Source organism: Pollachius pollachius (assembly GCF_949987615.1).
Source record: "Pollachius pollachius genome assembly, chromosome: 19".
Lineage (NCBI taxonomy): Eukaryota > Metazoa > Chordata > Actinopteri > Gadiformes > Gadidae > Pollachius > Pollachius pollachius.
Window position 1 is genome coordinate 6,575,427 of NC_136952.1, and position 18,172 is coordinate 6,593,598.

At 44.7% G+C, this 18,172-nt stretch overlaps 2 protein-coding genes across 3 annotated transcripts in view; one reads left to right on the plus strand and one right to left on the minus strand.

Moving 5' to 3' along the window:
* LOC307089993 (CASK interacting protein 2) overlaps positions 1 to 1,395 on the plus strand; it is a 40,269-nt gene extending 38,874 nt beyond the window's left edge. For both annotated transcript variants that reach the window (XM_079756502.1, XM_079756503.1), the window contains exon 22: positions 28 to 1,395. In XM_079756502.1, the coding sequence (XP_079612628.1) occupies positions 28 to 112 (85 nt within the window). In that variant the 3' untranslated portion in view covers positions 113 to 1,395. The remainder of the gene's footprint in view (positions 1 to 27) is intronic.
* A 200-nt stretch (positions 1,396 to 1,595) lies between these two features.
* On the minus strand, positions 1,596 to 17,465 carry nherf1a (NHERF family PDZ scaffold protein 1a). Its single transcript, XM_079756504.1, has 6 exons — positions 16,764 to 17,465; positions 7,902 to 8,072; positions 5,950 to 6,103; positions 5,326 to 5,366; positions 2,965 to 3,078; positions 1,596 to 2,679 (listed from the first exon to the last, which is right to left on the minus strand). The coding sequence occupies exons 1-6, from the start codon at positions 17,211 to 17,213 to the stop codon at positions 2,545 to 2,547; spliced, it is 1,065 nt and encodes a 354-aa protein (XP_079612630.1). The 5' UTR covers positions 17,214 to 17,465; the 3' UTR covers positions 1,596 to 2,544.
* Positions 17,466 to 18,172: the final 707 nt, after the last annotated feature.

Below are 18,172 nucleotides of genomic sequence, written 5' to 3' on the forward strand. Positions count from 1 at the left end.
GTTAACCCCATTCCTCTGCTCTTCCAGGACCAGTGGCACCGTGAACATCCTGGATGACATCGGCAACATGTTTGATGACCTGGCTTATCAACTGGACGCCATGTTGGAATAGCGACCGGTTTGGTTCACACTGGGGTTCATTGTCTTCATGTAAAAGAGCAAAGGACCACAGGGACACTGGGATGAGGGAGACACATTCTGAAATGCACCCTCCTGGGCACAGAGGTGTTAGTATTGACTCTTCAACTTGAGCACTTGGGTTTAAGACAGCCAGCACGGAGGGTGCAGCTGTCTGGACCGATAAAGGGAACACTAGGGTATTTTGTGTGGTTATGTTGTCCGTCTGTTTGTTATTGTGTGTTACCTGTACCGTTTAGATCTTTAGGTATAAAGGTGTATCGTAGATTGACACTGGGTATGTCTGCGTTATGTGCGGATATCTTACTGTAAATAAGTTAAATAACTGACTATATTTATACTGCAGATATGTACTGGCTGTTGTTACAAAGGGACTGTCTATGGATGAGTTTGAACAGTCAATATGGATAAGACTGAATAAGTCAGACATTAATATGAATTTACATTTTTTGTCATAAGGAAAAGATATATGCAAATTAATATCTATATAGCACCATACATGAACTGTCATGTGTTGAGATATTTTATCTTTTTTTTTTTTTACCAAAGATAGTCATGCCTTTACTCACTAGGGGGCAACGTATTTACTCCAAAGTATGTGTGTGTACGTGGGAGAGACATGCTCACATGATTGTTTGAGACAGTGTGGGCACTTGCATGAGGGTCAAGATGTGCTTTAGGGCGATATCTTTCGAGGTGCTACTGCTCTGTGATATGAATACGATATACAGAGGCTTCTAGCTAACCTCAAACATGCTCTCTGGGAAGAGGTCACTGAGGTGGGGACTCAGCGATGGCTTGTTCACCTGGCGGTCATCTTGGTTCCATCCTCATTAAGTTTCGCCACCCAGCTAGGTTTTAGAACCAAGATGGCCACCAAGTGACCAAGGCCAGTTTCCCATTCATTTCTCAAGCCAATGATTATTCCAAATACAGAGTTTATTATTTATTGAAAGGTGTCCATGTCTGTGTGGTTATGTTCTCCTTTAGGAGTCCAAAGAAGGGTTCAGGACGAGTATGAAACTGTTTACAAAGGTTCCGCACAAAATCCACTTTCATTAATTTCCTTTGCTTAATTACTCGACTGTCAAACAACCGAAGAATGAGTGTTGCAATGCTTCAGCCTGACCAACTGCAATATTCGTTTTGTGATTGAAGTCCATTCTATTCCCCATCATACAGTTTCTTTTTCTGTTGTATTCAAATTTTTATTGTTTGTTACTTCTAAGAAAAATATCACGATACGACCATAAACGCATGATATTTTAGCGGTTAGTTCAGGATGTTAACAAAAAAGATGGCACAACATATGTTTCGGCTGTAATTGATACAAAATTAATATTTTGTACTTATCCGTGTCAAGATTGAACGTCATTAAAGATGGGACATTTCTATAGAGCGGGTGGTGCTGTGTTGGTGTGTGATAGGTTTCAATGATACAACCACATGAAAACAAATGTAATTAAGATGCATTTTTAATCCATGTCAATGTAAGGTGACAGAGCACTCTTGGAACACAGAAGTTCTCCTTCAGAGCAGACGCTTATATCCCAAGCACTGCTACTCTCCCACACATTCACTTTTCAGTTTAGTTTCCTTAATCATTTACTGTATGTACAGAATAAGTTTGAATATTAATATATACGAAAACAAATCATAAGCTTCTCAAACTTCAGAAAAAATAAAAACAAAATAACGTATTGTGCCAATCTACCATCTTGTTAAAGTTTTCGGGAATTCATTTTCTAGATCGGGCTTCCTCACTTCAACCTATTTCACAATAGTTCTGTGCGGTAAGTCTAATTTAAAAAGGCAGTACACTTCCATCATTGTCATTAAACAAAACAAATGTGTCAAATTGGCTACATAAGCGTATTAAGTGCATTTATCCACGCTTGTTACTTAGCCACCAATTAGAAAACCAAGACAAGCATTGTATTATTGATTTAGAACAATCAGTAGGTATGCAATCTGCGCCTCAGATTCAGGCTTAGACTCCATTGACATTCAATTGACCCCCTCAACTGAAGGAATGTGTATTGTGAGAATCTTCGCAATAATCAGAATGAAAATATCTATCTTGAAAAAAGAACATTAAAAACATATTTTTAAAAAACAGATACAGGTGGTTAGCCCTCCACACGATATGATATGCCCTCCATATGATATATCTGATACAAAAATTACAGGAAAATAACACTGTTTCACATTCTACCCTTTTTTATATATATTTCTTAATTATCTTTAGAAATCGTCTAAAATGACAGGTGTGTCTTAATTAGCACAGTGCTGCTAGGTCGAGATAGAAAGGAGGAAGGAGGCTGTCCTCTTCATCACTCTGAACGGATAAGGGTGGGAGGCAGAGAAGGAGAAAGGGGAGGAGAATGAAGGAGTGTGGGTCATCATCTATAGGTTGCTGAAGAGCTCGTTCCTCTTGCTCCAGTCCATGGTGGGGGCCTTCTTGGCCATGCGTTTCTGGTGGGCCCTCTCCTTGACCTGGGCCAGGGACATGCTCAGACCCCCCGCTGGTTCTGGCGCGGCCTGTGGGTAACACAAGAGGAGCGCAAGCACACACTCGGGTCAGCAAAAAGACACAGAAAAAAAAAAATCTGTAAACGTACAAAAACAAATGTTTTGACGTTTTTTACCCTTTAAAGACTAAACTAATCTTATATACACATCGACGGCAGGAATAAAGGAGAACACTCCAATGTGCATGGGTGAATTTGTTTTGCATTAAAAAGCAATAAAGGGAACATTTCTACACATTTCACTTGTGTGCCTGTTCCCACAAAGGTATAAAGAGAAGGGTTGCGGGCTCCGTACCTCCATTGTGACGGCTGGAGCCGTGGCTGGCAGGGAGGAGTTGGAGGAGGAGCTGGACGAGGAATGCCTCAAGGGCGAGGCCGGGTTGAGGTCAGCTGCTGTCTTACTGTTGACCTGCAAAACACGCACACAAACAGATATAGCCAGTGCACTTCTTGGGTTTGTCCACCAGGGGGCAGAATACACATTTACATTTACATACACCACACAACACCTTTCTTAAATCTATAAGGAGAAGGTGTCTAATTGTGCAGGTTTAATGTTTAAATATTTTGAGGCTTTTCATCAACCAGGAAATTATGAACCATTGAATTATAGTATTAGTCAATTATAATATATTAATCTATTGGAATTTGGAGTCTCAACAGATACTTTTTGTATTTGTGCTCGCCTCCAGATCTCCAGAGGCGAGCACAAAGTCATGAGTGATGTCCTCTATCGTTCACAAAGTTGTAAGGGGAACTACTCTTAAAACTTTTGCACAAACTTTGTACAAAAATAATTCATGCTAATCTCGGTGCCAAAAATAAAACTTGTTCAGAGGCATAAGCAGCTTTGGTCGAGCATTATAACCACTGTTATCCGCGTCAACAACATGTAGCAACAAAGACCACCGCTAGCTTTATGGGTAACAGGTACAGAATGGCATGAGGACATCATCCCGGATAAGAGCAGCGTGAAGCAACCGGACCTGCAGGTAAATGAGGGGCCATTCATGTTTACAGCCTTGCCACGCAGCACACGCTGGAGCGCTCAAAGGTCTGCGCCCGGAGCCCCCGTTCACCGCCCGTGCGTCTTTTGGTGATCGGATCACAAGCGGCCGGCTCAAAGTACGTCAGCTCACAATTGGAATTAGAGTGCGTCTGCACGTGCGTCTCGATTGGGATCCGCGCTCACTTCCCCGCCTGGTTGCAAATTAACAATTGCATCATTTCGGTTTTGCAAAGAGTTTGCTGTTGTTGTTTTAACAACTGGGAGGCAGCCATGACAATGAAGTTGAAGCAAAGCGATTAAGACTTGGCAAACCATATCGCCGCGCGTGGATGTATACGTCCTTCTTCTGACGCAGAGGATGCCTGTTGAGTAGGCGGTCCTTCAAGGTGCCCCGGGTATCATGAGCGAACACACTGCTAAAGGAATGTGGCCATATTGCCAGATCCATCTCTGAATGTGGTCTAAGCGATCGCAATTCAATGTGTCTGGGGTGCATTCACTCCTGTACTCAGAGCTGCCCCTTTTGGATGGGATCACCCAAGACGCAGGTCAATGCTAGGAGAGAGCAGCGCCTCTGAGGGAGAGGGCCTCCTTATGCAACCTCGCAGGGCTTTCATTCATTCATGCATTAGGTATACATTTTGTCCTGCGACAAATGGATGACTTTGTGGCACCTTGCTCACACTCCTTTGTCGACCGCAGATGGTGACGTAGGACACCATCACATGCCTTTCGCTAGCCATCTAATTAGCATAATCCACCTCAACCCCTCCCCCTCCGGGTGAGGGCAAATCCACTTTTCCCATGGTGTGTTTGAGCGCACGCAAGTGTGTACACAAGGGTATTTATAGAGCTTATGAGGAGGAGTAGTTCCCTTTTAAAGTCTGTTTTCGTTTGATAATCCTGGAGATGCTCGTCTCACACACACACACACACACACACACACACACACACACACTATCATATAGTTAATCTGACGGCTTTTAAGTGGATCATGGTATAGACCAACATGTTGCGCCTCTTTTTTCTTTTTGTAAGACTAGTATATAGTTCCTTTCACAGCCTTAATACAGTTCATGTTAGAGACTAGCATGAGTTCCTCTAAAAGTAATGGTCCTAGGTGCAATACCTAGGACCATCTTGTAACTGCAGCTTCCGTTTTCACACAAACATACTATAGGCTCTAACGGCCTTCAGGTGCTGGCCAGTCATTGGCTCGACCCAGTAACCAATGACTGACGTCAATGACTACGCCCATATTTTGTAACATGACTTTATGGGATATTATTCATAAAATGGGTCATTCTAACACAAAAATGTAAATATTGCATCTCTTTGACAAAAGAGATCGAATATGTATTCTTTATGATGTGACATATTTGAAACCGCTCTCTGTGAAAATGGGATATTTGGATCATAAAATATTCTGCTGATAGCCAACATGCTTTACGAGCCTTGGATCAGTCAACATACCATACTAGTGTTGGCCCCATTTTAAAAATTAACAGCAACTCGTGCTAGGGTACACCAGGGTCAAACTGGTGGGTTAGGATTTGTGCTACGGTACTGAACCACCGTACTGTAATACCCGGTCCTATCCAGTACTGCAGTACATAGAAAAACACCCAAAAGAATAGTTCTACTCACCGCATCTGTGGAGTCACGTGATTTGCGTACTGGAAGAGGACCTGAAAACAGAAAAGATATATCAAACATAATGAATAAGGCACTCCGGGAGTCTGGTTATTGGAGAATAATGAGCTACCGTGGTTGTTCATTATTTTCCAATAACGGGAGAGTCCGATGTGGTTTGCTCGGCTCCTACAACAACGATTACATATCAGTTCCTTTCTTTTCATCTAAAACGTTATGGTTGTTTTATCGACTTAAATCAGCTGAAATGTATTCTTCAGCGGCGCTTTGTGGAAACTGTTTTTGCGTGCTCTAGGAAACATCTGGTGGATAGCCGTTGGATTCGTTGCGCATTGAATCGGAACTGTCGAAAAATAATGCACTCCCAGGGGGAGGGCTTGTGTGTGCGTGAGTGTGCGAGGCTATGTGTGCCTGTGCCTGTGTCTATGGAAACACAATGTGTGTATGCGTGTGTGTGTGTGTGTGACTATGTGTCTGTTAAGAATGCATACCCAGGGAGTGTGTGTGTGCGAGCGAGTGAATGAGTGATTGAGCGAGCGAGCGAGTGAGTGTGTGTCTACGTCTATGTGGCTATGTTTGCGTGCGTGCGTGCGTGTGTGTGTGCGTGCGCGCTCCTACCTCTCAGGTGCTCCTCAGTGGGTAGGACGTTGCAGCTGGTGAAGTAGGCGTCGGCCTCAGAGTCCACCACCAGCATGGAGGTCTCCTCCCCCCCTGCCTTGATGGCGGCCACCACCTCCGCATGCTGCATGCCCGCTACCGACATGCTGTTCACCTGGGGGGGGCCGATGAGAAGATGATGCGGTCGGATTCAACAGTCGGGACCAGGGTGCCGTTGGTCAGAAACCGTACCCCTCAGACACGGTCGGCAGATATAAGTGAGTGAAACGATCTGTTCTGGTCGACTCCGCCTGTATGAAGACTAGTTAGACTGTAGACTAGGTACTCTGGGTTAGGTGCTAGGGATAAGGGGCTAGGCGTTAGGGGCTTGGGTTAGAAGTTAGGGGTTATGGGCTAGGCGCTAGGGGCTTGGGTTAGGAGTTAGGGGTTATGTGCTGGGGTTAGGTGCTAGGGATAAGGGGCTAGGCGTTAGGGGCTTGGGTTAGGAGTTAGGGGTTATGGGCTAGGGGCTTGGATTAGGATTTAGGGGTTATGGGCTAGGGGTTAGGGGCTCGGGCTAGGGGTTAGGTGCTAGGGCTCAGGTAAGAGGCACCTTGCTCTAGGATACTAGATGTTAACATGACCCACTTGATGTAGGTGGAAAAATAGAAAGGCCAGCTCCATAGCTCCTTTAGCGCTATAATGAGCTGGCACACAACACTCGTAATAACACGCTTTCTTCATCATTCAGAACCCAGGGAGTTGGCTCGTTATAATATATGAGGCTTCACAACCTTGAACCTTGAACTTTGGACAAGAAGGATTTATTAACTAAATCCAATGGGAGGATGGGAAGGGAGGAGGAATCCCTCATCCCACCAAGGCCCCTACGCTCCTGATAAGGTTTACGCTCAGACCAGTACCGGTCAGACCCGGCCCGGGCACACTAGCCCTCTGAGGAATTCAGAGTGTGGGAGGAAAATCTGTGGCGGGAACGCAGTCAGGAATCTCTCACACACACTAACTCCCACTATCCCCGGCATTGGAAACAACGGAACTCCCTATACTTGCAATGTCCTGTGTGTGTGTGTGTGTGTGTGTGTGTGTGTGTGTGTGTGTGTGTGTGTGTATGTGTATGTGTGTGTGTGTGTGTGTGTGTGAATGTTTAGTGTGTTCGGTGTGTGTGTATGTGTGTGTGTGTGTGTGTGTGTGTGTGTGTGTGTGTGTGTGTGTGTGTGTGTCGTGTTGGTGTGTGTGTGATTGTTTGGTGTGTTCGGTGAGGCTTGTGTGTTTGGTGTGTGTGTTTGTATGTGTGTGTGCTTGTGTGTGTGTGGGTTTGGTGTGTGTGGGCGTGTGTGTTCTGTGCGTGTGTGCGCGCTTGTGTTCTGTCCGTGTGTGTGTGTGTGTGTGTGAAGTCCCGTTTCCTCCTGTGAGAACATATTCCAGTTTGTGCGATTGTGCTCACGCTGCACATAAGTTAGGAAGAGAATGCTCTCTGCTCCACCCTGCATGTTATTCAGCCTGCACTGTGACACACTCTAAGTGGATTACTCTGTTTGGTAAGTAAGTGTGCGTGTGTGTGTGTGTGTGTGTGTGTGTGTGTGTGTGTGTGTGTGTGTGTGTGTGTGTGTGAGAGAGATAGAGTGTTTGCATGGGTGTGCTTCTGGAAATCCTCACATTATGAAGACACACCGACACACTAAGTACATATTGGACCCACCGCCCCCCATCCACACTTTACAGTCTTTGTTTAATACACTTCAGATTATTAGTTACACAATGCATATTCAGCAAGTCATCCAGCCCATCAGTCGGCCAGCTAGTCAGTCAGATGAGCAATCTGACAGTCAGTCTGTCAGCCAGTCATTAAACCAGTCAGCGAGTCATGCAGCATGTCAGTCAGTCAGTCAGTCAGTCAGTCAACCTGTCAGTCAGTCATTAAACCAGTCAGTCCGGGGTGAGGGGGGTGTTACCTGCAGGATCTTGTCTCCGGGCAGCAGGCCGGCCCTCTGGGCGGGGGAGTGGTCGTCCACGGCCCGGATGAACTGGCCCGGTTTGGACTTCTCGCTGTGCAGGTTAAAGCCGTAGCCGTTGGCTCCCTTTGCCATGTGACACAGACGCGGCCGCAGCCCTTCACTCGCCTCCTGCAGGGACAAACATCAGCCACGTGAAATTACAATGTAACGCTAGAGGACATTTTAAAGAGCGCTTTCATAAGCTCAAAACACTGTTTTTATCAAAGCAACAATAAAGCTCATTTACATAACAGAGTGAACTCATAAAGTCACATTCAATGCACGACCTTGTTTGTTATGAAAAGACGACACACACAGAATCTAGATGAGACAGCAACATTTTGAATATCTGACTTCCCAATGTCAGGTGTCAACTTCGCTATTGAGACAGAGAGGACACTAAACATAGAGAGAAAACACTAAACATTAGGACACTAAACATTAGGACACTTAAGTGTGAAGCACGGGAGGAATAATCGAGATGCAGTCTGGTGGGGTCTTAGACAGTTTTGTGTTTATGTTGTTTCAAATTGAATAATAGTGACACCTGTGGGTATTCACATGTCAGCTCTTACAGCTCAAAACTGTTTAGTTTTATTGTGTACTCTTGTTTTAGTGTGTTGAGTGTGTCTTCTAACAGGAGAGCTCAATTCAGGGGTTTGCTTCAGCACTCCCCCGGTGTAGCATCAGCCTGCTGCCAGGGCTGTCTGGCCACGTAACTCGCTTCATGTTCCTGTCGTCGTCCCTCTTCAGCTTTCTCTGGTCACACAACCCTCTTCTGCTTTCTCTGGTCACACAACCCTCTTCCTGTCCAGAGAACGGCCTCGGGAATAATCCCCAGTCATCTGTTAATGATTGGTGCCGTGCTATTCAAGAAATTTTTAGAAGGCAACCTTTGGTCTTCTCCTCTAGCCACAATCAGCTGACTAGCATATTAGCGTAGCAACAGTTATCCAACATGCACTGTTGCTGACTAGCATGTTAGCATAGCGACCGTAGGTCAGCGTGAAGCAGAAACCCTTCAGGAATTGAAAAGAAGAGTTGGCAGGGTTTCTGAGTCATGGAGGATGTGTCACAACCCACTTTCTACAGAGTTCGCACATCATCATGGAAAACAGTTGTTTTGCAAACCTGGAGATAATGTTGTGTGGGTAACATTTGGAACTTTGCACATAAATAAAATAATAAACTGGGTTTATAATGAATGAGTGAACGAATGTTTCCAAATGCAGTTATCTTATCTTGTTTCCACTTCGGCGGTGGCTTGTCTGTTGTTTGGTTGATTGTTATTGACTAACAGGCGTAAACCATATGAGAAATGAACTCTGCAGGACTCACTCTATTGGCAGAAAAACTCTTCTTTGGGTTCAAACTTTGCACACTGTACATACTCTAGTTTTCTAATTGCTGTGGTAAAACAAATCCATTTTCCAATCCATAGCTTGAGGGACTTTGACCATGCTTGGAGTGTTTAAATGATTAGTAGGCAACAGCTATAATGCTGCAGCCATGTTAAGCATAGCGTGCAAACTTCAAGGGCAGGAAAACTGCCAAAAGTAGTTTCTTTCAGACATTTATTGTGAGCTCATGAATAAAAATGTATTCCAATTGATAAATTCCCCAAGCAAAATTGTGAAACGCTAGTTTGCTATAATCTTAATTCGTTTTTCTGAGAAAATAAAAACTGACCAGTGACCAGATTTGTCCAAACTCTGTATACACACTGTCATTTTCTCCATATTTTGTCTAGTCATGTATTTCCATCCACTGCCCCAACAATTATTATCCCTTGCATTGCAATAAGGAAAATCTTTTTTTCTTTGCTTTCCTTCTTTTGCCAATGATCAAACGCAAGGAACTCTGGGAAGTGGGGGAGGAACTTTCCATTGTTGCTCATGTATTTCCGTTCCATGAGACTCTTTGAAAGACTTTCTCTCAAAGCTAACATTGTCCCAACAGTCACACGGCTTGGCAAACATTCTATACATGTCACAGATGTTGACTTAGCATCAATTATATCACATCATACTCCTAAATCATGTTTAAGTCATTGATTGACAGAGCCAATGTGTGTACAGTCTTATTTTCACAGTGCCTTTCATCGAAAGGGCCGTACTGGCAGACCGGAACTGCGACAATACACTTGTACAAACAATACAGACATGTACACACAGCCAACCTCTCCAACACACACTGGATCCACCATGAGAGTCATCAGGGCAAAATGACAACCGAGTAATCCATTTACCGCCCACTGTCGGGAAGATGGCCCAGAAGCACAGGACATTACTCTCTCGCTCTCTCTCTCTTGCTCGCTCTCTCTCGCTGAGAGCTTGAGAGTCACACCAGAGACGTAGTCTACTCTGCTTACCCTCTCCATAAATCTCCCTTTCCTCTCTGTCTCCCTCTCCCCGCCCCATCTCTCCCTGCACCCAACAATTGAGAACCCAGTCCAAATCCATGTCAGGATTCAAAAGGGCTTTAGACTAATTACACTAATAATAGTAAAAACTCTGTGTCCCAGTGCATGTTGTTTAAATCACCGTGGAGACATTAATGTGGGTTACATCTAAATGACCATGGGATGGGTGCATGGAAAATACACTAGTCATGATAATCATAATAATAATCATGATTATTATTATACATTGTATTTATATAGAGCTTGATAAAGTGATTGATAAAAAGTCACAAAACATTGACAAGCATACAAAAAAGCAGGAAGAGGGACCGGGAAACCGTTTTAAGAAGGTGAAATTTTATGGCATTGTCATTCTTAAGACTGCTGCAGAGATGGAATAAAGTTGCATTGCAGACAGAATCTTGTTTGTTATGAAAGGCACGTCTCATAACAGTGAGTGTTATGAGACACTGCCCAATTACCCTGGGCAGGGGGCTGTCTCTCACACACACACACGCACGCACACGCACACACAGTGGAAGATTGGGTCTTGCTGCGGGCTACTTGAACATCACATTGTTTGGGCTTTTAAAATGTTTTGACAGGCTTGGTAAACACTCCCTACGTTTCCTTAATGTTAATGAGACTTAATCAGAAGGTTAATCGTTTTACGGCTCGCATTCTACTCCTCTCGTAAAACATGGGCTTTAAAAGAGAAGGGACTTTGGACGAAAAGGAAGAGCTTCTCAGATGACCAGGTTATTTGGTCCTCCATGCAAACACTTTGGACTATTACCCGTTCTATATACGTAAACTTCCGTGCAATATAAATATATTGACACTACCAAATCATTCCATTTGGACCTCAAACTATTAGTAGCAAAATGTTTTACCTTATCAATTGAAAGCAATCTGTTTGGGGGTCAAGGTCCAGGGACTTAGAGCGAGCAGTAAACCTGTGATTACCAGAGCGCTGTTCAAAAGCACCTAACCCTAACCCTGTTCAAGGTCTCTAGCGCAGTTACAGAACTATTTAAAACAAGGTCTCTAGCCCTGTTACAGAACTGTTTAAAACAAGGTCTCTAGCGCGGTTGCAGAACTGTTTAAAACAAGGTCTCTAGCGCAGTTACAGAACTGTTTAAAACAAGGTCTCTAGCCCTGTTACAGAACTGTTTAAAACAAGGTCTCTAGCGCGGTTGCAGAACTGTTTAAAACAAGGTCTCTAGCCCTGTTACAGAACTGTTTAAAACAAGGTCTCTAGCGCGGTTACAGAACTGTTTAAAACAAGGTCTCTAGCCCTGTTACAGAACTGTTTAAAACAAGGTCTCTAGCGCAGTTACAGAACTGTTTAAAACAAGGTCTCTAGCCCTGTTACAGAACTGTTTAAAACAAGGTCTCTAGCGCGGTTACAGAACTGTTTAAAACAAGGTCTCTAGCGCGGTTGCAGAACTGTTTAAAACAAGGTCTCTAGCGTGGTTACAGAACTGTTTAAAACAAGGTCTCTAGCGCAGTTACAGAACTGTTTAAAACAAGGTCTCTAGCCCTGTTACAGAACTGTTTAAAACAAGGTCTCTGGTGCTGTTAAAGAACTGTTTAAAACAAGGTCTCTGGCGCTGTTAAAGAACTGTTTAAAACAAGGTCTCTGGCACTGTTAGAGCACTGTTTACAACAAGGTTTACTGGTGCAGTTGGAGCACTAATCATAGAAGGGTCTCTGGCGCTGTTCTCTTGAAGCCTGCATCTCAATGTATTTGAGGAACCACTACTGCTACACCAAGGACCCTTGTGGCTTGGTGGCTGGGAGGCTAAATGTAATTCGATGATCTCTTCATCGCAATGAATAATCGCTATCACAATATCTGAATATCTTACAAAAGTATTACTGCGATAACACAATCGTGTTATGTGCAATCAGGTCACACCAGCAACAGGAAGTGGTTACCACGACAAAGCTGCTCCACCCACAGAGTGAGTGTGCATGTGGGTGTTCGTCAGTGTGTGTGTGTTTGATAGGGTGCCTTCAGCACAAGCCACAGTTAGCAAACACCTACTGTATGGTTCAGTCATTTCCTCTTAAGACTTGTTGCTCTATATAATGTTCACCCTTCCCCATATGCAACAGTAGCCTATAAAGTCATGCCTCTTTCTAAATGGTTATTTATCAACTTTATTTATCACTGTTCAATTGTCCAAACTGTTGAGCTTGAAGGAGTGGACTTTGAAACAGAGAACAAAAGGCTTGTGTGGCCGAATGTAACATTTCCATATTATGAGTAATCACATTGTTTCTTTGGAATCTAATGCAAATTAATAACCTACTAAACAAACCAATATGGGGAGTCAACGTGATAATATATTGGTCATGCCTTATAAACGATTATTTAAAAAAGATATGTCGGGAATTTCCTTAGTAGGTAGGGTAGCTTTAGGGTTAGGTGTTAGCCCTACTGCTGATTAGCAGTAGGGCTAATGATTAGCAGTTTAGGGTGGAGAGGTAAAACAGGAACGATATATTGGGGATAAGCTGACTAGCTATGAGGGTAACAGACCAGCAGAGATGATAGAGAAAGAGGGGAGAGAATAGAGAGGGGATAAAAAGAGGAGACCGAGAAGAGAGAGATAAAGATAGGACACAGAGAGAAGAGAGAAGAGAGAATGAGAGAAGAGAGAAAGAGAGAGACTTCACAGACCCTTCTGCGATTTTTGGTGCTGAAATGTAATCATAATCCCTGTCATGGCAGCTTGAAAGACAGAATCTTTGCCACAAAAAAAGCTTTTTAAAGAACAGCTTCCGGCTAAAATTAGGCTTCTCACTGCTGAATGTAATTTGTCGTGTGGGCATGGTGTGAATGTGTGTGTGTGGGCATGATGTGTTTGCGTGTGCATGTCTGTGTGTGCGTGCGTGTATATGAGTTTGTGTATGCGTCTGTGTGTGTGTGTGTGTGTCAACATAAAAGTTATTAAAATAGATTAGTTGTCCATTAAGGTTGTTTCTACAAAGGCCTGTTTGTTTGTGTGTGTTTTGAGAATAGTAAAGAGCAAACGAGGTGATGCAACAGATCTCCTAGAGAGGGTGACAACAAAGGATTACAGAGTTGGATGGAAATGCCGTTTTCACCTCACGTCTCCGTGACAACCGACTAGTGGAAGTAAGGTCATTGGAGACTTTCGGCATCATGTGATTGGCTGAAAGCATTTCATTTAAAAAAAGTCCCATAGAGAAACTTTTAAAAGTCTATATTCGCAATTGGAAGTGTCTACTATATAATCAAATATATGCACAGGAAATGAGTGGGACTTGGGTATTACTGTCGCAGTCTCTTCTGCATGAACTAACTTAAAATAGTAAATCTCTTTAAAAAAGCAATGATGGGCATTATATCACCGGCACATCCTCTCCAACAACCCCAGCGACTCCATCACCCCATTTATTACGTTATGTCAGAATAAACTTGAGCAAGGGCCAAAGTCAACTACATTTATAGCGCCCACCACCGCTGTCATGTCAATAAAGTTCATGGTCATACCGTTCTGGTAAAATAAATAATTTGAGCATTCACGGTGAGATAAGACCCAACTGGGAGAGCTTTAAGGGGGAGGTAAGCCTTAACATGGGATAGCTTGGAAGGTGCGGTGAGTCGGCACTTCTGGGGGAGGCTATACCGTGACCATGTGATGCCCAAGTTGTGAGCCGGGCCTTAAATCCAGTGCAAAGCTTTTGTAGTGAACTGCAAGTCTACTCCATATATAATCCAAATACATAACATTTATGCATCTCCAGCGATACAAGTCCTGGATAACCATGACTTTAATACAAAGTGGAACAAAGTGGTGAAAGTGGAATTTCGAAAAAGTTAAGTGATGCGTGATTAGCGGAAGTAAGACAGCTTTGAAACGACTGGAGATAAACTAGGAGTAGACACTCACTCCCATGCTTCTCCATTCGGCTGACATTTTCTCTCCACAAGTGGAGACAAATTGCTATTTAATCCTGTAGTTCCCCCCCCCCCCCTCTCTCTCTCTGACTAACAGACACACAGACACACACAAACGCACACACACACTGTCTATTCTCTCTCTATGTGTTAGAATTGGTGGTGGTGGTGGTGGTGGTGGTGAAGGTATTTCAGGGTCCTGGTTGAGGCGTGAGAGTGTTTTCTCTGCTTCCCCCCCTCCATGCTAACACCGAACAGCACAATGCCTCATTCTGCTGCAGCAGGTTTCCATGGTAACCGGTAGGCTGCTTGGTACCCCTACCCCCTCTTACCCCCATTGCACCCCCTCCCCCCGGCCCCCAGGGGACCCACTCCCCTGCTGCCCCGGGTCAGGCGACACAGTGGATGAAACCGGCAGTTGGTTTCAGGGGCTGCAGAGCTGGGACCTTGTTACCATAATATGGTGATGACACCCTCCCACTTCTTTCACACTGCCTCATGTTGGCCCTCAGGGAGGGGAAGTTACAAGCTTCACTCTCCTCTGTGGGCTTGAGAGGACGGAACTAGCCAAAGAGGCAAAAAAAAAAAAGAACGGATCAGTGGTTGATGTGGGGTCGTGAGCAGTTCCACATTGTTGGTTTTCGTCCGGTATCTTAGTGAATGTAACGTATCGTCCTATTGTGATTAGCCGGAAATGAGAACAATGTTAACAGGGAGCTTAGCCGGGCTGTTGGGGCTGTAGGGTACAGGAGACTGCTTCGGGTTTTAGTAAGCAGACCAATCACAGCCCTTGCTGCTGCGTCGCCTCGATGCAAGGTTATCATTTTTGGGAGGCGAACGTCAGGCCCTTGCGGTGGACGCAGGGAGGGTCCGTAAGGACAAAATGGGTCTGTAAACCCCCTTGCGTTGCGTCCACGTCCAACCATAACTCTACCTTGAGGGTGGAGAAACAGGGAGACATCTGGATGATAAAGGGTTTGTGTGTTTTCGCGGGGATTTGAAAGTCGCAGTTGTAAGTTGCATTCATATTCTGTGTCCATCGCTCATGGAGACGTGAAAGGTATCATAGACTTGGCTCAGAGTACCTGGGCAAGGCACTAAAGCAGTATAGTTTACCTGTTGTGGGTTTTATAGCCAGGCCTTGGACTCTGATCTCCCAGGTGGAGTCCTGGAAAAACTAAGAACTAAACCTCTCCAGCATAAAAGCCTTATAGCCCACTTTAATCCAATCGAAAAACACAACAAATTGGCACTGTTTGAAAGATCTCAGAGAGAAACTGCCTAATGTTGTTTGCATAATTTATGAATCATCACAATGTGGAAGGGACTTTGTCCCATTCCAACACAAGAAATATGTAAGCCAATAACTTCCTGATGCCCTTATGCCCCTATGCTTTACCCATGTAACTGATTAATTACCCAGTTGCTAAATCATTTTACAACCAACTCAAGCCATGCTGACACTAATTAAAATAAGTCTGCTTTCTTTAACTTCCACTAAATGAGCACTAAAAAGCTTTAGGTCATTGTGTCTAATAGTTTTATGTGTGTCTTAGTATTGTCGATGCAGTCAAGCCAGGAACAAGAATGAAGCGATTAAGACCCTATTTAATCCATAATTTCTCTCCAAACTGAGCTACTCTCTCACTAACCGTCACACTCTCTCCCTAACTATCATATTCTGCCACACATATATCATTAGTAGTAGTAGTTTGCAAGAGAGAGAGAGAGAGAGAGAGAGAGAGAGAGAGAGAGAGAGAGAGAGAGAGAGAGAGAGAGAGAGAGTATGATAGTGTGTAGGAGAGAGTATGATAGTGCGTTAGAGTGTTTGGTTGTGTGAGAGAGAGAGTATGATAGTATGGGAGAGAGTGTGTGATAGTGTGGGAGAGAGAGAATGATGGAGAGAGAGAATGATAGTGTGAGAATAGGATAGTGTGGAGATGAGTTAAGGATGAAATATGGCCTAAACGACCTCTCCTAAGCAAGTGCTACACGTGTAGCCTACCATTATTATAGGTTTATTGTATAGAACTACAGGCATGTCGAATCGGAACGGATGACTCAATGTTTTGTTTCGACCAAACGCCCGAGGTTAAACAAAACAGGACAAACCAGATTACATAACTTGTAGGGTAACCAGCAGATTTCATACGGAACTGTCATGATATCTAAGCCAATAGGAAACAGTCTGCGACGACACTGCCTGGCCCTGATGAAGGATGTTTCAGTCTGAAGCTCTGAACCTCTGGCTCTCAAATATAATTTACGACGTTTTCAAATCAGAAACACTTATATGGAAACGAGATACAGGACTAGCTCACGTATGACATATCTCATGTTGTGGCCTGGTATTCGATTTGCACTGTGGTAAGTTTATTGTTAGTAACATGACCATAATAAACAAATCAACAACAACCATTGTGAGTGAGCGAGTTTGAGTTAGATCGTTAGTTAGTTAGATAGATAGTTAGAAATAATGAGTTACCTTATTGGAGCTAACACTCAGCCTGTGCAGGGGGATCTCTCCGTTCCCCGGCGGGGCCGGGCTGGACCCTCTAGACCCCGCTGCGGACGTCCCGTTGCTCCGGGTGTCCTCCCCGGGCACGGGGATGCCTTCCGTCACATACTCTACGCGGCACTTCAGGCCGTGTTTCTTCAGCAGCTCCGCGGTCTCGTCGTCCACGACGATCAGCTCCAGGTCTCCCACGGTCACCCGGATCTTGGCGACCACTTGCTGGTGGCTGGCCCCGTCTACACTCTCCCCGTTGACGAAAGCAAGGCGGTCGCCGGCGAGCAGTCCGGCGGCCTCAGCCGGGGAGTCGGGCTCCACCAGCCGGATGAACTGGCCCGTCTTCCCCTTCTCTCCGTGCAGATGGAAGCCGTAGCCGTCCGGACCCTTCTCTAAAGTGCACCGCTTCGGTCGGAGATTTGACATGTTGTTCGTGTTGTTGTGGTGGTGGTTGTTGTTGTTGTTGTTGTTGTGGACTGCTGAGTGTCAAAGTGTGGTCCTCAAATAGTTCTTACAACTTTGCTAAGACGAAAACAAGACGTAGCCCTTAAAAAGTGAACACTTGTTGCGCACACACTCTGCTTGGAAGAGGCGCCCACTTCCTTCCTGCGCTCTGAATGAAAAGTGATTGACTTTCCGCTGTGGGAGCTTTCAGTCCTCCCAGCTGGTCCGAGGTCCTCCTCCCCGAAACTGTGTTGCAATGATCTTCTACGCGGATCACGTTTTCTTTCTCTTGTCTCAGTTCCCTGATCAATCGCTAGTCATGGGGGGGGGGGGGGGGGGGGGGGGGGGGGGGGGGGGGGGGGGGGGGGGGGGGGGGGGGGCACCAAAACACGACTAGGTTTAGACTATTGGTTTAGTTCTTAATGGTGCCTCTTGCTGACAGATGACAAGACCAATCAGTAGGCTAATCTCCGAGGGACGCTTAACTCACTAAACCTTACCCCACCAGGCCGATGTCCAAATCCCTTTTGTAGCCTGCTGCTATTTCGTCTACGAAGACATTCACTGCAACACAGTTTTGATATTTTCAGTGCCAGGGGACCCTATGATAGGCAGGTATCTAAGAGTAGGTTTGAGAACGTCGATATTGACTCTTGTTATTGATTTGTCATAGGCGTGTTGTGTTTGGTTGGACTGTTGCCTCGCGGCTGGTGGGGAAAGTCCCTGATATGGTATTGCCCTCTGGTGGTTGTCACTCATCCAGTCGCTCAAAGACTCACACAAATGGAATTACTTTAAACCACCTAAGAGTTGACATAGTTATCATCCAACATTTTTAGGAAGATATTCATTCATTGCAGATAAGACATGACCATTTAGGCTGGAAAAGATTATACTTTGTCATATTAACCTACCTGGCATTTCATTATCTGATGGTAGAT